This window comes from Ovis canadensis, chromosome 1, assembly GCF_042477335.2.
Source record: "Ovis canadensis isolate MfBH-ARS-UI-01 breed Bighorn chromosome 1, ARS-UI_OviCan_v2, whole genome shotgun sequence".
Lineage (NCBI taxonomy): Eukaryota > Metazoa > Chordata > Mammalia > Artiodactyla > Bovidae > Ovis > Ovis canadensis.
Window position 1 is genome coordinate 92,577,040 of NC_091245.1, and position 21,890 is coordinate 92,598,929.

The following is a 21,890-nucleotide window of genomic DNA, read 5'->3' on the forward strand; positions in this document are numbered from 1 at the left end:
AGTAGAACTCTGCTTCTTTGCAGATCTACAAAGTATGCATTTGACTGTTTAGCAGAACAAGTGGATAATCCAGGAGTTGTCTTTATAGTTTTTAACCCTGAAGTAAATAGATTTACCCTGTACTCTTTATAATATATACAAATTCAGTAAAGGGAAACATCTATTGAAAATGCTGGCTCTGCAATTGACATATGGCTATCATCAATAGCAATTAGTGATGAGCATCTTTTCTTTCTTTCTTTCTTTCTTTTTTTTTTTTTTGATGAGCATCTTTTCATGTGCCTACTGGCCAGCTGCATGTCTTTGGAGAAGTTTCTGTTAAGGACACACTTCATAGTTTTAACATCGAAAGTGAAGTCTTGAAATTAAATTTAACCTCTGAAAAAAACAGAAGGATCCTTCAATATGTGAAACATCAGAGTAAGTTAATTATCTCCGTTTTCTCAAGTCATAAAAAGGAGAGCAGACAGGTATTATGCATTCCTGCATAAATACTTAACTTTTTATGACCTTGTGCCCTCTATGGTCAGACAAAAATACTGCAAGAAATAAGCAGTTTCTCAAATTAAGAGAGCATAACAGAATGCGGATTGAAGGAAAGACCTTCAAACTTTGTGAAAAGTACAAGATGTAAAATAAGGCAAAGAATATTTAAGCGTGGCTAGAGAGATGTTCTTAGGGCCAATTTTAGTGAGTGGTTAAGATTTAATTATGTATGTGTGCCCTCATGGTGTTAGTGGTAAAGAACACGCCTGCCAGTGCAGGAGACACCAGAGATGTGGGTTGGATCCCTGGGTCAGGAAGAGCCCCTGGAGGAGGGCATGGCAATCTGCCCCAGTATCCCTGCCTGGTAAACTCCATGGCCAGAGGAGCCTGGCGGGCTACAGCCCATGGGGTCGCAAAGAGTCAGAGATGACTGGGCACACACAAGAATACTAGAGTGGGCTGCCATGCCCTCCTCCGGGGGATCTTCCTGACCCAGGGATCCAACCCATGTCTCTGGTGTCTCCTGCACCGGTAGGCAGATTCTTTACCACCGCACCACCTGGGAAACCCAAGATTTAATTACAGCTATAGCAAAAGCCTAACATGTATGGCCATTAACTGAATTCAATTTAAGAAAGTTACTTCTTAAGCTGTACAAACATCTTTCCTTTGAAAGAGTTTGTTTGCATAGTATGGAGGATAAACGGAAGACTGAAGGGAAATGAAGGTGAGACTTTCCCCCTAAGGTACAGTTGATTTACAATGTTGTGTCAATCTCTGCTATACAGCAAAGTGACCTAGTTCTACACATACATATTGATACATTCTTTTTAATACTCTTTTCCATTATGGTTTATCCCAGTGTATTGAATATAGCTCCCCGTGTTATATATTAGGATCTTGTTATTTATGCATTCTAAATGTAACAGTTTGCGTCTGCCAACCCCAGACTCTCAGTGCATCCCACCCCCTACCCTCCTCTCTTCTGACAATCAAAAGCCTGCTCTCTATGTCCCTGAGTCTGTTTCTGTCTTGTACATAGGTTCATTTGTGCCATATTCTAGATTCCATGTATAAGTGATATCATACGGTATTTTTCTCTTTCTGACTTGCTTCACTTAGAATAATGATCTCTAGATGTATCCATGTTGCTGCAAATGACATTATTTGGTTCTTCTTTTTAAAAAATACCTATTTATTTCTCTGCATCAAGTCTTAGTTAGCCTTCACTTCCGAGTTCGGGCTCCAGACTGCGTGGGCTCAGTAGCTGCTTATTATTATTGGTGACCCTCCTTTTGATGACCCTCCATACTGTCTTCCATAGTGTCTGTATCAACTTACATTCCCACCAGCGGTGTAAGAGGGTTCCCCTTCCTCCACACTCTTTCCAGCATTAGTTATTTGTAGACTTTTTAATGATGGCCATTCTGACCAATGTGAGATGGTACTGCGTCGTAGTTTTGATTTGCATTTCTCTAATAATTAGTGATGCTGAGCATCTTTTCATGTGCCTGTTGGCCATCTGCATGTCTTCTTTTGAGAAATATTTGTTAAGATCTTCTGCCCATTTTTTGATTGTTTTTTTTTAATGTTGTTCAATTGTATGGGCTGTTTTATATTTCAGAGATGAAGCCTTCGTCAGTTGCATCATTTGCAAATATTTTCTCCCATTTTGTAGGTTGTCTTTTCATTTTCTTTAATGGTATCCTTTGCTGTGCAAAAGCTTGTAAGTGTGATTATGCCCCATTTGTTTAATTTTGTTTTTATTTCCATCGCCCTGGGAGACTGAGCTAAGAGAACATCGGTACGGATTTATGTCAGATGATGCTTTACCTGTGCTCTCTTCTAGGTGATTTATGGTGTCATGTCTTATGTTTAAGTCTTTAAGCCAGTTTATTTTTTTGCATAGCGTGAGGGTGTGTTGTAACTTCGCTGATTTACATGCATGCAGCTGTCCAACTTTCCCAGCACCACTTGCTGAAGAGACTGTCTTTTTTCCCATTTGATATTCTTGCCTCCTTTGTTGAAGATTAATTGATCATAGGTGTGTTTCTGGGCTGTCTATTCTGTTCCAATGATCCATATGTCTGTTTTTGTACCAACACCACACTGTTTTGACTACTACAACTTTGTAGTATTGTTGTATTGTCTGAAGTCTGGGAGAGTTTTCCCTCCTGGTTTTTTTTTTTTTTCCCCCTCCAGGATTGCTCTGACAATTCTGAGTCTTTTATGGTTCCATGTAAATTTTTGGATTATTCTACTTCCGTGAAATATGTCATGGGTAACTTGATACGGGTAGCATTAAATCTGTGAAGCTGAGCTTTTTACTGTCCTGAATTGTGTAATCTTAAACTCCATATCCAAATCACTTGAACAAAAAATTTTAAGATCTAGAGAGAGAAAATCTCATATTAGGGGTATGAACACCCTTCCTTCTCCTATTCTGTTTAAAGCATTTCTTTTCACTTACTGAGATATAATAGTACATTTGCAGTACCATCCATTTCATTGCTAGCTCTGCAGAGTGAGATTAGACACTCACATGAACAAAACTTGGTTGTAATAAATGATGATGCCCATTTTAAAGGCATTTTTATCTGTAGCAAATTTCATATAAATTAATATTTCTAGCACACTTCTTTCTATTCTCAATTGGTTTGACATTCTCTTGTAATCAATTTTTAACTGATGGGGTGCAAAATCAACTTTGGGAAAGCCAAAGTATAACCAAAGGTAACTCAAAACATTGCTGTTGATAATAATGTCAATTACTGTGCAGTAAAATCCTATTTTAATAAATATGAATTGCTATGTTGTAGCCAAGCCTTATCAAAATGAAAATGTCCTGCTACTGTACACAGACTATTTAATCATTTAAGTAAAACAAGTACTAAGTAAATCATTCCCATCATATAAGCACAGAATTCTCCTTTTTCCTTGTCTGTGTACGACCATTTCTTCTAATGTAGCTCAACAGTAATTTATGGTATGATATTAGATATGTCATCACTATTCAGGTGTCAGATTCCTGGTTGGTAAAAAATTAAGAGCAAGACTTGTACCAACAAGGACCTGCTGGATAGCACAGGGAGCTATACTCAGTATTTTGTAGTAACTTACAAGGGAAAAGAATTTGAAAAAGAATAGATATATTCAGTTATACACACAACTGAGTCACTGTGCTGTACACCTGAAACTAACGTGGGACTGCAAATCAGCTACACATTTTAAAAAGAGCACGGCTTGCAAGCGGTAAACATCACTCAGTTCCTATCTCACTGAACACAGCCCAGCCACATGGCACACATGAATGATTAGATGGAAGTTGGAAAATCAGTTTTTAATTGAGCAGCTGTGGGCCCAGCTAAAACTTCTTTATAGGAGAAGATAATACATACCAGAGAGACAAGTTATCCCTCCAACAGTAAGTCACTGAGAGAGGAAACTGAGTTTACCCCTTTCAGTTTTCATTCCAATCCCAAAGAAAGGCAATGCCAAAGAATGTTTAAACTACCACACAACTACACTCATCTCACATGCTAGCAAAGTAATGCTGAAAATTCTCCAAGCCAGGCTTCAACAGTACGTTAACCAGTGGGAGGAGAGTGGAGGTGAGGGAAAAAAAACAACAACAACAAAAACAGTACATGAACTGAGAATTTCCAGATGTTCAAGCTGGATTTAGAAAAGGCAGAGGAACCAGAGATCAAATTGCCAACATCCACTGGATCATAGAAAGAGCAAGAGAATTGAAAAAAAAAAAAATTTACTTCTGCTTCATTGACTACACTAAAGCCTTTGACCATGTGGATCACAACAAACTGGAAAAGTCTTCAAGAGAGGGGAATACCAGACCACCTTACTTGCCTCCTGAGGAATCTGTATTCAGGTCAAGAAGCAACAGTTAGAACTGGACATGGAACAATGGACCGGTCCCAAATTAGGGAAGGTATATGTCAAGGCTGTATATTGTCACCCTGTTTATTTAACTTATATGCGGAGTACATCATGTGAAATGCCAGGCTGGCTGAAGCACAAGCTGGGATCAAGATTGTTGGCAGAAATATCAATAACCTCAGATATATAGATGATACTACCTTTATTGCAGAAAGCGAAGAGGAACTAAAAAGCCTCTTGATGAAAGTGAAAGAGGAGAGTAAAAAAGCTGGCTTAAATCTCAGCATTCAAAAAACTAAGATCATGGCATCTGGTCCCAGCACTTCATGGCAAATAGATGGGGAAACAATGTAAATAGTGACAGATTTTATTTTCTCAGGCTCCAAAATCAGTGCAGATGGTGACTGCAGCCATGGAATTAAGACACTTGTTCCTTGGAAGAAAAGCTATGAGAAACCTAGACAGCATATTAAAAAGCAGAGACATCACTTTATTAACAAAGGTCCGTATAGTCAAAGCTATGGTTTTCCCTCCTGAACTGGGACTGCAGAGTCAGCCACTGGACCACTGGTGAAGTCCCTTACTCTCTTTTCACCTTGCCAAAAATCACGTGCTTCCCATCCAACCACTCAGTCATGGCAGTGCAGAAGACACCTGGAGATGATGGCCTTCTTATTAAAAATTACGCAGTTCAGCTGAGGTTGAATCTGGGGAGAAGGGAGAGAAAGAACGGAGGAGAATGGAACTTGATATGATACAATAGTCATGTCTACCAGGGGAGGGACCTTTCTTGCATGTGAACCCCTTTGGGAATCTGATGTAAATTATACTCTGTTAAAAAAATGCATACACACATATAAAACAGGATGCGAAGTAGTTCATGGAACCCCTGAAACTATTCATAGATCTTAAAGCAGTTAAAAATATTGTGTAGAACCTTTCAGATATTTGCCCATATGATAGAAAACCACTTCCTTTTATATATTACTTAGGAATTTTCCTAAATAAATTCAGAAAAGTTAGAAGTAGAAATGGAGAGGGTGGGAGAAGGATGCTGTTTCCAGAAAACTAGAACATAGCAAAATCCTAAATCATACAAGGACTTTTCCCTTTGAATGTGGCTAACTTTGAAAAGTATACTGTCAACCCATGGTGCTCAGTCATGTTTGACCGAGTCATGTTCAACACATCATAAAACTTTAAAAAATTGTTGAAATTAAAGTGTAATTAATTCCCCTCCCCATCATAAAGACATACATAGCGAGCTTTATCTTCAACAGTCTTAACATGCTACTGAACTTTCCCTAGGGTTTGGGCTATTGTGATGCATTTTTAGATGCTGATTCTAAATCTTTAAAGATTTGTAAACTTCACCACTGTACCTTTTTTTGGACATGTTTTCTAAGTACTTCATACATTTCTCTATTGTCCTTCTCTAATTAAGCAGTCAACAGCTCAAGGTCAATGGGCTTCTGACTGAAGCTAAAGACTTGCCAGTTTCAACAAATTTCATATATTCATTTTCCAGTCATTTTTAAGAGCAACATATGAAAATATTCAATACATTATATAAATACTGCTATATAAAAGATGAGTAAAGCTGATGGTGCATCTGATCCCATCACTTCATGGGAAATAGATGGGGAAACAGTGGGAAGAGTGTTAGACTATTCTTTTGGGCTCCAAAATCACTGCAGATGGTGATTGCAACGATGAAATTAAAAGACGCTTACTCCTTGGAAGAAAAGTTATGACTACCCAGGTAGCATATTGAAAAGCAGAGACATTACTTTGCCAACAAAGGTCCGTCTAGTCAAGGCTATGGTTTTTCCATTGGTCATGTATGGATGTGAGAGTTGGACTGTGAAGAAAGCTGAGCGCCGAAGAAAGGATGCTTTTGAACTGTGGTGTTGGAGAAGACTCTTGAGAATCCCTTGGACTGCAAGGAGATCCAACCAGTCCATTCTGAAGATCAGTCCTGAGTGTTCAGTGGAGGGAATGATGCTAAAGCTGAAACTCCAGTACTTTGGCCACCTCATGCGAAGAGTTGACTCGTTGGAAGACTTTGATGCTGGGAGGGATTGGGGGTGGGAGGAGAAGGGGATGACAGAGGATGAGATGGTTGGATGGCATCACCGACTCGATGGACATGGGTTTGGGTGAACTCTGGGAGTTGGTGATGGACAGGGAGTCCTGGCATGCTGCAATTCATGGGGTTGTAAAGAGTCGTACACGACTGAGCAACTGAACTGAACTGAAAGCTGATGGTATGAACTCTACCTAATAATACTGAATATTTGATAGATCATAAATGAAACTCCATATTATTATATATAGAGAAAAAGAATGAGTGCATCGACATAAAAATTTTGATTTAAAAAAAGTCATATACAAATTATGGACTTTTTTGTAGCTTTAAAACCACTGACCCTTAATATTGTCAATTATACTCCACCCCAAAAAAGCACTATACCGTCCGTAGAGTCAAAGCTATCATTTTTCCAGTAGTCATGTATAGATGCAAGAGTTGAACCATAAAGAAGGCTGAGTCCTAAAGAATTGATGCTTTTGAATTGTGGTGCTGGAGATTCTTGAGTCCCTTGGACAGCAAGATCAAACCAGTCAATCCTAAAGGAAATCAATCCTGAGTATTCATTGGAAGGACTGATGCTGAAGCTCCCAATACTTGGGCCACCTGATGCAAAGAGGTGACTCACTGGAAAAGACCCTGATGTTGGGGAAGACTGAGGTCAGAAGAGGGCAGCAGCAGATGAGACAGTTGGATGGGATCACCGACTCAATGAACATGAGTTTGAGAAAATTCCAGGAGATGGTAAAGGACAGGGAAGCCTGGTGTGCTAGTCTATGGGGTCACAAAGAGTTGGACATGACTTAGTGACTGAACAACAAAAAGCACTATTAATGTAATAGGTTTGACAAGTTCTAGGTTTTAATGCTAAACATTATTTAACTTTTTTCTGGTGGGAGTTCATCTCAGTGATTTGTAAAAGGTCTCTGTACAGGAAGATTATGTATCCTTTGATATGTTGCCATTATTTTTTCTGAATTGGTTAGGAATCTTCTATAATTTAAATATTTATAAGTAGAGGGATAAGAACACTCCCATGGTGCTAACTACTGATTCAAAACCTTGATGACACTTTCTGGCTAAAAAAACTTCAGCAAATTACTTCATCAGAACCTGTCAGTTTGTATACGAGAAGAATATGTAATTCCATAGGCTTTTGTTAGGATCCATTTTTTTTAACTCATGTAAGTTTAGTTCATCTACCTAAAGTGCTTAGACAGTGCTCAGCACATACTAAGCTTTATGTAACTGCTGCTTACAGTGATGATGATCACAGGTAACATATATAGAGCCACTCTATTTCTTTAGTCTTGTTTGGTAATTAAAAATTTGTTTAGAACTACCTCTTTATTTGAAATACTTATATTAATAAACCAAAATTTCCAACTTCTTGTACATGTTGAAAACTTTCAGTAAGGATCTCTTGGGTACAAAATATGGTCACAGTGACTCAAAATTAATTTTAAGAACAAAATATTATTCTAAAGCCATACTCATCTTGAAATCCAAAGTTCTTTTTTTTAATAGCAAAAACACAAAACAAAACAAACCACCATCATGTTTAAGTTTTTTGTTTTGCTAAAATGTACAAATAGAATACAACTACCACATTTTATGGTTTCTAAACATATAACCACTGATGGTTTCCAAAAGATGCTGATGTTCCTCATAGTTAAGATGCCTGATCTTCTGTGAAAGCCCAGCGTACCTTCCTCTCTACCCACCGAGCCAGTCTATTTCAGAAGTCTTGCCGTATGTTTTCTTTGTTTGCCTCTCCGTGTTGCTGCTTCATTTGAAAGAGCTCATTTTCTAATTGTACAATAGTCCTTTCAATCTCATAATTCTTACTGACCAGGGATACCCAGCTAGAAAAGAAAACACAGGGGAAAATTACCTAAAGCGAAATTTCTCTTACAAGATGTTTATAGTATACACATAACTATACACATTTATAGTACACACATTTTTAACCAGTATATGTATTTTTAACCATAATACTAACCTTCACTTTTAGCTTTACATTTTCAAAAGCTGAGGCACAATTAGGGAGGAAAGTGAGTAAAGGGTATGTATATAGGACCTCTGCACTACTTCTTAAATTGCATGTGAACCTACAATTATCTCAAAATAAAAAGTGTAAAAAAGAACAAATCAGAAAGAGCTGAAGAGATACGAAAGAGTGATTGAAGTTAGTATTTAATTGGGTTAGAAAAGGATAGAAAATAGGGCAAAGGCAACAGTTAAAAATGATGAAGAAATTTCTACAGCTGCTAAGATACAATTCCACAGATTCAAAGAACCTTCCCCTTCCACCAGAAAAAAATCTCCAGGACAAATGAAACAAACACACACGTACATGCAGATTATATCAGTTTGAAGCACAGTGTGGAAAGATGCAATAATAGACTGATAACATGGGGTACTCAGAGGATGAGGGGAAGGTAGAATAAGGACAGTGGTGTGGGTGATGGAGGCAGGGAGATCAGGGAAACAGCAAGTCAAAAAAGACAAGACATGATTAAAAAAATGACTATATTCAGAGATTTGTACAAATTTATTTGCGTATATGAAGAACAACATCTTTTAAGAAAACAAAATATATAAACAAAGGGGAAAAACTCCTGAGACACACACAAATGATCAAGAAAGTAAGGAATTCCCCTCCTTTAAGAGTTTAAAAATAGACTTTTTTTCCTTTTAAAAGGCAGAATTCTATTCAGAACAGAAGTAGTGGATGGAAAACAGGAGGCTCTAAAATCAGAATAAATTAGCAGTGGTTCAGTTTTGTGTTTGTAACTCTAACATTCTTTCAAGCCCATACTTCAGAAACAGGCAGAAGCAGTGAAGAGTGGGATTCCGGAAAAGCATTTCTTTGATACTTGTGGCACTCTATTTGAATACTGTTTTAATCATATTGTTGAATCTTGATCTTAACATGTGCCAAACAATTTAAAAGGTGATGGAATTACAGATACTCACGTTGACTCCATTTCTCTTAATTTAGATCCAGCTGTGAGTTGCATGTTCTTTCGTTGCCAGTTTAAGTCTTGAATATGTTTCCTGTTAAAAAAAAAAGAGTTTATACAACCCACCTACATTCTAACGTAAGACTAAAATCAACAGAAAAGTCTGTAATTAATATATCTTTAATTGCTTAAGAATGGATAGTCCCTCCTTCCTGCTTTTCCTTCTGATAACTTTTGCTCAGTTTTTGGTGAGTATTCTTTCAGATACTTTCCTGTATGTATATATGCACACAGAGATTAGGGTGTGTGTGTGTTTTTAATTTAATATAAATCATATTATACATATTATTTTACTACTTTTCCTTCTAAAAGTATCATTTCAATAATTGCAAACTTGCAAACTGCAAATGACCCCAGAGAGATGTTTTCAGATCTCAGGTCTATTTCTTTTCAACTCAGGTAGGGCAAACCCAACACTTAACAGTGGACAGAGTGGATCATCAATTATTTACTCTTATATGACCACAGTCCAGTGGTTCCTTTTCCTTCTTATTGTATTTACTAAGGATTCACCTAAACTTCATTCTAAAATAGAAATAAAAACAATTTACCTTAACTTCTGAAGCTCCTTCTGTGCGTGCTCAATCATATGAACTAGATTTCTAAAAAAGAAAATCAGATTAATGTACATTAAAATCAAATAGTGCTAACTAAAAGTATACTGTCTAGTCGACACAAGGCCAAGTTGTTCTGCTAAAAATAAGCCAGTATTTTTTGAGCTCCCTGTGCCAAACATCACGTTAGACACTCTACAATACTAACAATTCTCACAAGAGTTCTTTGAGGTAGACATCATTATCCCCATTTCACAGGTTAGGACACTATACTCAGATTAAGTAACTTGGTCAAGGTAACACACATGATTAAGCCTCAGAGGTGAATTCAGGTCTTACAAAACTCTTGAACCCAAGTTGTTTACTGATAATTCTGATTTCGTGTACTTATGTCAAGTCTTAAACTGTTATTTTCTTTACATGGAGAAGATGAGGGAGTATCTGATGAGTATACTTGTTTCATCATTCATGCGTGTACCTCCTTTTATCTCTGTTTCTTCACCTACATTCAGTGTGTCCCTCTCTCCTCCTGTCTACTGCTAACTAGAGAGAAGAAAAGAACTGTTGTGGAAGGCTGCAGATTCAGATTCCAGTCCAAATCAGCTCTAACCAGCAGAGGGGAGACGTTGAGTTAGACAGAGTTCCCTGCAATTATCATTAGAGAAATGACTCAAGGGTAGAGTTCAATCTCTCTCTTTTCCTCAACTACAGCTTTACTAAGATATAACTCACATACCCTGTCAATTTCTCTTAAGGCAGTAGAGTCCATTTCAACCATACTGGCTCTGCTAAGCTCTTGCTCTAGATTCAGTATTATTTCCTGGCTTTTGTGGCTCAAATTTCCTGCTTTGCTTCTGAGTTAATTCTCCTATCTCTACCAATTGATTTTCAGAAACTAACTCTAATTCTATAGAAATTTGGTCTTCAAACAGTGGTGCCTCTCCAGGCTTACTTTCAGCTCATCCCACTTTGACAATTATTCCACCCTGGAGACAATAAAGCTTAGTACTGTATTCCTGACCTCCGACCATTAATAGGGAACTTTCCTTTGAATCACCTCTTTCTGGAAGGCCGGCTTATCTGTTGTTTTCTCCCTTCTTTTAGCTTCCCTCTTAAACACACAGGTCCCTCCTCAAGTATTCTGAATGCTGACACTGACCACACCATACCATGGGAATCAGAAGACCTGACATCTAGTCTCAGCTCTGCCCTAAATAGCTATGCTTCCTGGGATGGGCCATTAGATATCAAGAGGGCTAAGTCTGTTTATCTGTAAAATCAGGGGCTGACCTTGAAGGTTTCCCTTCAGTTTCAAGTAAAGAATTCCCTCCTTATTAATGAAATACTGTTTTTTAAAAGTAGTTCTGCACCAAGACCTACTTAAAATTGAAAAGTTTTCTGCCCAGCATATTGGACATCTGTGAATCCTATCAAAAAAGAAAGAAAATTTACTTCTGATAAGATATAGTATAGTTCCTCTGGAGAAACATCCATTGGGTTTGGAGGAGACAAAATAATGGGCAAAAGAAAAGACCAACACTAGAAAGTGTTATGCAATTAAATGGAAAACAGTGATGCACACAGTGATCTGTATAGTTACTCAAAAGAGGGAGAGTAACAGAGGCAGAATTTTAATCAGGGAAGAAAAGGAAACAGACTAAAGTCATGCCTTGAATAAGTTGAATTTGGATAGAATAGTTAAAAGGTATTTCAGGAGGAGGTAAGGCCTGAGTAAAGGCTCGGAGGCAGATTTTATCAGTTCAATTCAGTTCAGTCGCGTCCGACTCTACAACCCCATGAACCGCAGCATGCCAGGCCTCCCTGTCCATCACCAACTCCCGGAGTTCACTCAGACTCACGTCCATCGAGTCCGTGATGCCATCCAGCCATCTCATCCTCTGTCATCCCCTTCTCCTCCTGCCCCCAATCTCTCCCAGCATCAGTGTCTTTTCCAATGCGTCAACTCTTCGCATGAGGTGGCCGAAGTACTGGAGCTTCAGCTTTAGCATCATTCCTTCCTAAGAAATCCCAGGGCTGATCTCCTTCAGAATGGACTGGTTGGATCTCCTTGCAGATTCTATGATAGTCACCAAAGAGAGGACTAGACTTTTGCTTTGAATATCACATTAAATAGCCTGGACCTTGCTCGGTCCACGCTGCCCGTAGCGGAGCCCATCGGCCACCCCAGCATCTGCTGCTACCGCAGCCATGGGAGTGCAGGTGGAGACCCTCTCTCCCGTAGACGGGCACACCTTCCAGAAGCGCGGCCAGACTGGCGTGGTACACTACACAGGGATGCTTGACGATGCAAAGAAATTCGATTCCTCCTGGGACAGAAACAAGCCCTGGAAGTTTGTGCTGGGCAAGCAGGAGGTGATCTGAGGCTGGGAAGAAGCGGTTGCCCAGATGAGCGTGGGTCAGAAAGCCAAGCTGACTATCTCCCCAGACTATGCCTATGATGCCACTGGGCACCCAGGCATCATCCCACCAAATGCCACTCATCTTTGACGTGGAACTTCTAAAACTGGAATGGCAGGAGTGGCCTCCTCCCCAAGCTCCCCGTTCCTGGGTGTGCCACAGGAGGATCTGGCGCCTCCAGACACACACACCAAGTCCGTATGGAGCTCCTCCTGACGTTCCACTGCGCTCTGTAGAGGCGTCTTCCCAGAGGAATGTGTTCTGTCACCGGCTTTGCTCTTCCCCTTTCTCCTCGTATGTGTGTTGACCTGAGTTATATGCCATAAACCTCAAATTACTGTTTGTTTTTGTTTTGGGGTGAAAATTGAGTTTCAGTCCTTTGGATCTAGGTTTCCAATTAAGTATTAGTCAAGTATCAACAGCACAAGTAACAGGTTAACTTTAGACTAGGAATTGGTGTTGGGGGGGCGGGGTGCAAGAATCTTTATTTTTTTGGATGAAAGTTTTATCTATTATATATTAAATGTTTTTGCTGCTGCAAAGCCATAGCAGATTTAAGGCGCTTTTGAGGGCCAAATTATTCTCCAAGTTGAGAGATGTCCTCAGGTTGAATTGAAAGCCCTACCCAAAGCTGCAGTGAGAAGGAGGAGAGCATTCGCCTCCACTGCCCCACCCTCACCCTCCTCGTAGACCCTCTGCCTTTTGAAAGCAGATCGTTTTCACTGAGATGTTGGACATTGCAGATGTCTGTTCCCTGGGCCAGCAGAGACCTCTGAAACCTTCATGGCCTGGCCTTTGTTTTTTCCTTCCGTCCTGTGGTTTTTCTAATGGATAGCCAGGATTTTTGTAATCGCATAACTATCCAAGCTCTACTTCCTAAATTTTAAGAATTTGAATCGAAAGTTAAATTGAAGGTGCTGTTTGCAGACACTTAACACCCATGAAAGCGTAGCCATCATGGCAAATCCTTGAGTGTTGTCTTAAGAAAATGATGCTGGTCATCACAGCTTCACAATCTCCTGTTTTTTGATGCTCAGCTCCCCCTGCTGATCTCACAGTTTCCTGGCTTCTCCTTGCCCCCTCTCACCTCTTTACTGTCCTGTGTAGTGATTTGGTGAGAGAAATTGCCATCCACTCCCCCAGCCTACCCCCACCCCCTGCGCTACACATGATTGCAATAAAAGTGCTTTATGCTGGCTTTTCTCAAAGAAAAAAAAAAAAGAAAGAAAAAATAGCCTAGACCTTAAGTAAAGAATAATTACTAAAGCTTTGCAGCTTTAATTATGGAAGCAATGTTCAATCTGAGGCATCTCTGTCCCCCCTGCCACACATCTCTGTTTTCCTCCATTCCTAGAATGTTTTCACTCTCTAAACATCTATATTTCACCCTTTTCTGAAAACCTTCTTCACTGCTGATGGGAATGTAAACTGGTACAGCTACTATGGAAAACAGTATGAAGGTCCCTCAAAAAACTAAAAATAGAACTATTAATACCATATGATACAGCAATTCCACCCCTGGGCATATAGCTGAAAACAAAATGAAAACTGTAATTTGAAAAGACACATGCACCCCAATGTTTGTAGCAGCACTACTGACAACAGCCAAAACACGGAAGCAGCCCAAGTGCCCATCAACGGATGACTGAATTTAAGGTGTGGCACATATGTACACAGCAACAGTGGAATCACCACTCAGTCAAAGAAAGAAATACTGCCATATGCAGCAATGCGGATGGTGCTGGAGAATATTATGCTTAGTGAGATAAGTCAGAGACAAATACTGTATGATGCCACTTATATATGGAATCTCAAAAAATAATACAAATAAAATATACATGCAGAACAGAAACAGACTCCTAGATATAGAAAACAAACTTGTGGTTAACAAAGGTGAGGGAAGCGGAGGAGGGACAGATTAGGGAGAAGTAACAGATAGAAATTATTATATGTAAAGTAGATAAGCAACAAGGGTATACTGTATGGCGTGGGGAATTATACCCATTATCTTATAATAGAGTATAATCTGAAAAAATACCAGATCACTATGCCATACATCTCAAACTAACACAAAACTCAACTGTACTTCAATAATCCCCACCCTCACATCTCATCCTTTTACAGTGGACCTAATCCTTAACGTCCCCTTCTGTGGATCGCTGTAGCTTACGGACCACAATGCAGCACACGCCTCCACACTGCCAAAATGCACTGCCTGGTTATCTGGCCTAGAATATCCTGCCTCCTCAACTAGACAAAGAAAGCTTCTTGAGAACAAAAATCACATTTTCCCACTTATGAAATACACGCTGTTTTGGACTGATCTGTTCTCTTTCACTTCTTAATCGTCCTGACTCCACTGTCCCTTTATTTGCCTTGCAACATTCACAACAGAAACTGAATTGTTTGTGCTGCAGTTTCTTAACTTCTGGATTTTGCCCACAGATCCTTATGTGCCCACAGAAGTTTGATGATGATTATGAAAACTTGAGAAAAGCTATTTACCATTTTGTGATTTTTGCTTTACTGTTTCAGGACTCATCATCTAACAAACGGTTTTATGCAGTCATGAGGTTCAATGGCCTTAAACTGTTAATAGAAATGTGTGATTTTAGGGCTCAAAGAAGCCATGAAGATCATCTAACCACTAACTTTTACAAATTGGAAACTGAACCTTAAATACTACAGACAGCAAAACCTAAAGCTAATTATGTGGAAAAGAAATAGGAGTTCAGTAGCACTCTTGTTTCTGATGTTAAGTCTCTACTTACAATCAATTCTCATTATCTGCAGATTCTGTACAAGAGAATTTGCCTATTAACTCAAATTTATTTGTAACCCCCAAATCAATCCATGCAGAGTTCTGTGATCATTCATGGATGTGCTCAAGAGCAGCAAAAAATTCAGAGTTGCTGGACATGCGCATTTCCAGCTAAAGCAGAACAAGGAGATACTCCACCTTCTTGTTTCAGGTCTCATGCAGAGATAACCAGAGCAGAGAGTGTAATTTCCAACTCTGGCAAGCTACTTAACACTTTTGAACTTTGTCTTCTCTTTTATAAAATAAAGGAAATACAGAGCCTGTCAGGGTGAGTTGTTATAAAGTGCGTAAGATTATCGTCTATATGAGATGTGTATATATATACACATGTATGTTATTTCTCCCAAATGCTGAAATGGTTCAGTATTTGCTAATTCAATATTCAAGGCAACTTTAAAAAGCAGAAAGCGCAACTAATGAGAGCTGACTGTATAAGCAACCCCCCACATTAAGGATTATAGTCTACTACCAAGCTGTTTTGTAAATCAGACCTCAGAACTTGCTATTGCAATGTTACACAATAAATGTGTTAGGTTTAGGTCTCCTTAAACAGGTGGGATGGGTTAAAAAAAAAAAAAAGGGTTCTTACTCATTATACACTTTCCAGGCATTGCATCCATGCTGGGACATTAGTTCCAGATTCTCAATTCGAACTGCCTGATGCTCTAACTGCGCCATAGAATTGTTTACACACTCTTGCCATGCAGTGATGTCATTTTTCTGACCAGAGGAAGGGGCTGGAAGTTCGTATCTGAAATTAAACAACAATGAAATAAAACCATATATTCCTCCAAATCTTTCTCTCTACTCCCAACAGAATGCCTCATAGGTCTACCCACACTGTAAAAACAGAAGACTGAAGCCAACCAGAAGACTGAAGATAACACGTAGACCTTGCAATAATAAGAAGCACATTTATGCTAAGAATCGATTTACAAATAAGGTTTAGCATTATGATATACAGTAACAAAAAACTGTTCACTTCACTGTGAAATGATACAATAAGCTACAGTCTACATTCACAAAAAGGACTGTTATATTGGCTATTAAATGTTACTCAAGAATACTTGGAATATTAAAATGTTTGTAATACATTAAGGGAAAAAAATCAGGATATGAAAAACTATGCTATCATTTTGTAAAACACACCTACATCTATGCACCCTCCTACCCACATATCTACACCCCTCTAGAGAAAAAAATGGCAAAGGTATATAATGATTTTTACATTTCACACTCAGTCTTTTCTCTATTTTTAATAATACCCAGTCCTTCAATACTGCCAATGTAGCCAGCAACATATACTCTTCATAAATCCCAGCTCATTACTGAGTTGTTACAAATTAACTTTCAATTTCCATTTTGTTATTTTTATTAGATACTGTAAAAACTTCATATCATTCCTATGAAAAATTGAGGGACATGCAGCTGGGACTAAGAAGTAATAAACCACTTTGTTTCTTTTTTTTTTTAAAGCAAACTTTACACATACATCATAACTGTATCATTTTAAGAACTTCAGATCATAACCCACAATAAGAAATATTTTACACTGTGACACAGTATACAAATACACAGAACTGAACAGAAGTTTCACAAAAACAGTACTTAACTTTACATGCAATGCATTCGGATTTGTTTTTTAATCTTCCTTAAAAAAAAGTGCTGTGATGTCTTACTAAACTTCACAATCAACTGCTTAATGGATTATAACCTACTTATGGGTTTAAAATATGCTGTTATGAAAGAGCTACTACTGTGAAAACCTTTAGAGCAGAAGCAGCTAGAAATGTGAGAACTAAGGAGCCTTGGAAGTTTTTCTGCTTTTATCATGTCAGGCCAGATAGGAAATGGAGCATAAGACAAGAAGAAATCTGGTCCTTTGGTTCTATAGGCTCAAATCCCTCTTATAATCTGTACATATGCTGAGAGGATAACTCCACTGTTCACGTGGCCCTCTCCGCTCTGCCAGATTATATATTGGTTCTCATCACTTCAGAGTTATCTTAGAGCTGAAGGGGACCTCAGATGGTAAGCAACCCAATTCCCCATTTTAGAGAAAGTAACAATTGTCACCCTGCTTATTTAACTTATATGCAGAGTACATCTTGAGAAATGCTGGACTGGAAGAAATACAAGCTGGAATCAAGACTGCCGGGAGAAATATCAATAACCTCAGATATGCAGATGACATCACCCTTATGGCAGAAAGTGAAGGGGAACTAAAAAGCCTCTTGATGAAAGTGAAAGAGGAGAGTGAAAAAGTTGGCTTAAAGCTCAACATTCAGAAAACTAAGATCATGGCATCTGGTCCCATCATTTCATGGCAAATAGATGGGGAAACAGTGAAAACAGTTGCTAACTTTATTTTTTGGGGCTCCACAATCACTGCAGATGGTGACTGCAGCCATGAAATTAAAAGACGCTTACTCCTTGGAAGAAAAGTTATGACCAACCTATACAGCTTATTCAAAAGCAGAGACATTACTTTGCCAACAAAGGTCCGTCCAGTCAAAGCTATGGTTTTTCCAGTAGTCATGTATGGATGTGAGAGTTGGACTTTAAAGAAAGCTGAGTGCCAAAGAATTGATGCTTTTGAATTGTGCTGTTGGAGAAGACTCTTGTGAGTCCCTTGGACTGCAAGGAGATCCAACCAGTCCATCCTAAAGAAAATCAGTCCTGAATATTCATGGGAAGCACTGATGTTGAAGCTGAAACTCCAATATTTTGGCCACCTTATGTGAAGAACTGACTCTTGGAAACGACCTTGATGCTGGGAAAGATTGAAGGTGGGAGGAGATGGGGATGAAAGAGGATGAGATGGGTGGATGGCATCACCAACTCAAAATGGACATGAGTTTGAGTAAACTCCAGGAGCTGGTGATGGACAGGGAGGCCTGGTGTGCTGCAGTCAATGGGTTGCAAAGAGTCGGACACGACTGAGAGACTCAATTGAACTGAACTGACAAAAGTTTTACTAATAAATTAAAATTAAAGAATGATCTGAGCCCAGCTGAACCAAGAATAGGACTTACCGTTTCATACTGAGCAATTCAATTGGTTGTCGAGCAGCCAATCTTTCAAATTCATTTCTCATTATGTCTGTCTGACATATAAATTGAAGAAAGAATTATTTCCAAAATCATATCAACAAACAAATTAAAAACCACCAAACAAGTAACGGATCTAACCTACTTAAATATTTATGCTTTACTACTGCCTATTATAATGGATCACCCCCCACCCCCAACTCTTCTCTGTAGTCAGTGCTCTCTAGAATGTGAAACATGCACAGATACAGACCCATTTCATATGGAAAGGGGCCCTCAAAGAAAAGCCGTTTTTGTTGTTTAATCACTAAGTCATGTCTGACTTTTTTGTGACTCCATGGACTATAGCCCTCCAGTCTCCTCTGTCCATATAATTTTCCAAGCAAGAATACTGGAGTGGGTTGCCACTTCCTCTAGGGGATCTTCCCAACCCAACAATGGAACCCATGTCTCTTGCATTGGCAGGCGGATTCCTTACCAGAGCCACCTGAGAGGCCTCTAACAATTTTACTATTTTCAAAAAAATGTGGTATAGTTCTACCTCTTTAGGTCCAATGTTTCAGTCAACATTCTATTTCATTTAGACTAAAGAGTAAGCTAAAAAGGGGTTCTAGAAGTCCACATTCACTGTTTAGAAGTTTTGCATTAAGTATGTCTTCGTTGGAGAGAGCCTTTTCTGGACTACTGCTGAGCTTCACATTACTCTAAGAAAATATGGTTATTTAGTTTCCGGTAGAAACTAAGGCATTCTAGATAGAACCCTATGCACAGTGACAGAGTAAAAATTAACAATTAGGGAAGAAAGAAACTACAAATATACAGTACAAGCTGTCTTCAGCCGTGTAACATCAGAGCCCTTACCTAACTCAACGTGACAAGTGACATATCTGAAATTTTAACTTAACTCTCTTCAAGGACTGAGGCAGCACTCACAGGGCTAAGTTATAAAAGGAATTCTAGGCATGGATGGCATACATTAAGCATTCATTAAACTGGCTTAGAACCACTTCATACATTCAGTGATAAATATCTGAATGCCTATTTTGTTTTACATGATGAAAATACAGTGGTGAAGAAGATGAAAAAGATCCCTGTTCATGAAGCATTCTCATCTCAGTTTAGACAGGCCTTCCTCAATCAAACTATCTGAAGTAGTCACCTAGTCACTCTATATCATATTATTACTTTATTTCTCTGTATAGCTTTATCAACAATTTGGTATTTTCTGATTTATCTGTCTCCACACTCTAGAATGTAAACTCTTGTTCTCTAGTTGTTAAATGAACTAATGAAAGAGCAGTTTCAAAGGCAGGTTGAGGAGTGCTTAAGGTCTTGGGCAAATTACGTAGCCTAAGCTCCAGTTTCCCATCTAAAAAATTGGGATATTAAACATATATAGTTTACACAGTTTTTTTAGGACTGAGATAGTGAGCGAAATATATTATTAGCTCCCACTATAAAATGCACTAGATAATCAGTATACTAATTATAAAGACAGGAAGCATAGAAATAATCAGTATATGAACTATAAAGATAGGAAGCACAGGTTGTATCTAAGAGAGCTAAACACAAAACTGGCTCAAGTATTTAAGTTTGTGACTGAATGCAATTATCTGAAACTTTCAGAAATCAAGCTAATAAGGACTCATTACTGTCCTTAGTTCTTAATGTGGTAACATTTATATTTGGGTAACAACATCTAGAAAAAATCATGGGAAAACAAGTGTGCCAGTAGGAACATCTCTCTCCTACTTAAAACTTAACCATTATTTTTTGGAGTCAGTGATGCTATCCAACCATCTTATCCTCCACTGCCCACTTCTCCTCATCAACTCAATGGACACGACGAGTTTGAGCCAGCTCCGGGAGATAGTGAAGGACAGGGAGGCCTTGGTGCGCTGCAGTCCATGGGGTCTCAGACACGACTAAACAACAATTAGACCCAAAACAGTATTTTGGATGGGCTTCCTTTGTAGCTCAGTTGGTAAAGAATCTGCCTGCAATACAGAACACTCAGGTTCGATTCCTGGGTTGGGAAGTTCCCCTGGAGAAAGAAATAACAACCCCACTCCAGTATTCTTGCCCGGAGAATCCCATGGACAGAGGAGTCTGGCCGGCTACATACAGCCCATGGGATCGCAAAGTGCTGGACACGACTTAGCGACTAAACTACCACCCACAGTATTTTGGTTTCACTTCTAGGCTAAATATCTAAACGGTTTGACATGGTTCACTTAGATATTATTTGTCTCTACAAGCAACGACATACATTAAGTATTTAGGCTTTGAAACAAAGGCCAAAATCCTGTGGCTCTCAGAAGCTTAGGTAATTAGGCTTTTGTGTATTTAAAAAAAGCCTAGATCACTTGTTTTATACTTAGAGGAAGAGGATCCCTTTGAGAATTTACGCAAAAAGACGTAACACTAATTTTTGCATTGTTAGGTCAGTCTGCGGAGCCCTAGGAAGTCTCAGAACCTGTGGGTCTCAGAACTCTGGAGAAGGCTTATCTATGTAGCTATTTTCAACTGACTGACATTACTGACAACAGGGTAAGTGGCAGTGAAGCAGGAACACTTAGCTGGAATTTACAATTCACTTTTAAGTGGCAAAGGCTCCCTATCCAAAAGGGTTCACTGTGCGCTGGGCTCAAAACATCACACTTACCTCAAAAGCGGAATAATCCGGGGCCGTCAGGTAGCTTAGATAGTTCTTCGTAGGTCGGTATCTGCGAGTTTCCTCCTCCACCAACGCCGCAGCCTAAAGACGAGAAGAGGCCAAGGTAGGAGCAGCAGATTGTTAGGCGCTTCTTCCGGCACTATGGGCCAGCGAGCGCTGAGCCAGTTACACAAAACCCTGAACTTACCGCTTCGCGAACACCAGGCGCTTCATAACCCTGATCAAAATACGGCAGCGCATCCACCACAACCTCCCCGGCCACCAAACCAGTGCCCGCCATCCTTAGGTTCACTGGAGTTTTCTAAGTCTGCGCCGGCCCAGGTTCACTTCGATACTCCAGTGCACGACGCTAACGTAATCACGTCACCTGCGCCCGACACTAACGTAATGACGTCACCTGTGCATCTGCTTTGGTGCACGCCCAGTTGCTAATTCTGAGGGCACGCCCGCTAGAAATTGCCCGGCCATTTTTTGTTTTGGTCGGATATGACGTCACTTCGTGGTTTCCCAGAGTCCCCGTTGCGTCTGTTTCCTGTTCCCGCTTGCTGCATCTTTTTGCTGTCGACCGGCAACGAAGTGCGGAGGATTTGGGGCTTTCGGTTTCGACCAGGATGTTGGATAGCATCACTGACTCAAAAAAAAATCTGGGAGTGGAATCCTTTAAAATTTTTGGAGGGAACTGGCTGCAGGATTTGGCGGGGAGAAAGATACTGGGTTCCCACCTCAGCATTACTCCCGTAACCTTCCACCTTCTTCCCTTAAACTTCTTTTCCTTTGCAGTTCCTTCCTGTATTCCCACTATTCTTTGTTCTCGGCGCCCTGAGGAGCTTTGCAGTGAATAAATGCGGGGAGTGGGGTCTAGTCTCCAGTTA

The 21,890-nt window shown here is 39.5% G+C and overlaps 1 protein-coding gene and 1 pseudogene across 5 annotated transcripts; one reads left to right on the forward strand and one right to left on the reverse strand.

The window, feature by feature from the left end:
• Positions 1-4,852: 4,852 nt before the first annotated feature.
• On the reverse strand, positions 4,853-21,526 carry BCAS2 (BCAS2 pre-mRNA processing factor). Of its 5 annotated transcripts, none has more exons than XR_011259365.1 (9): positions 21,206-21,526; positions 21,007-21,099; positions 18,327-18,397; positions 15,881-16,042; positions 10,050-10,100; positions 9,452-9,532; positions 8,197-8,337; positions 6,174-6,454; positions 4,853-5,090 (listed from the first exon to the last, which is right to left on the reverse strand). XR_011259365.1 is itself a non-coding variant. In XM_069601388.1 (8 exons), the coding sequence occupies exons 1-7, from the start codon at positions 21,296-21,298 to the stop codon at positions 8,211-8,213; spliced, it is 678 nt and encodes a 225-aa protein (XP_069457489.1). In that variant the 5' UTR covers positions 21,299-21,526; the 3' UTR covers positions 4,853-5,090; positions 8,197-8,210. The 5 variants fall into 5 exon arrangements, 3 of the variants coding, with proteins under 3 accessions (XP_069457489.1, XP_069457479.1, XP_069457469.1); XR_011259364.1 differs by having other exon boundaries at positions 8,181-8,337; XM_069601388.1 differs by lacking the exon at positions 6,174-6,454.
• LOC138428648 (peptidyl-prolyl cis-trans isomerase FKBP1A pseudogene) lies at positions 12,261-12,777 on the forward strand (annotated as a pseudogene).
• Positions 21,527-21,890: the final 364 nt, after the last annotated feature.

Coding starts and splice junctions, on each gene's coding strand:
- BCAS2 (XM_069601388.1), bottom strand. CDS start 21,298: ATGGCGGGCACTGGTTTGGTGGCCGGGGAGGTTGTGGTGGATGCGCTG. Junction 18,398..21,006: donor CGGATTATTCCGCTTTTGAG/GTAAGTGTGATG, acceptor TTTATATGTCAG/ACAGACATAATGAGAAATGA. Junction 9,533..10,049: donor AAGGAGCTTCAGAAGTTAAG/GTAAATTGTTTT, acceptor TTTTTTTAACAG/GAAACATATTCAAGACTTAA.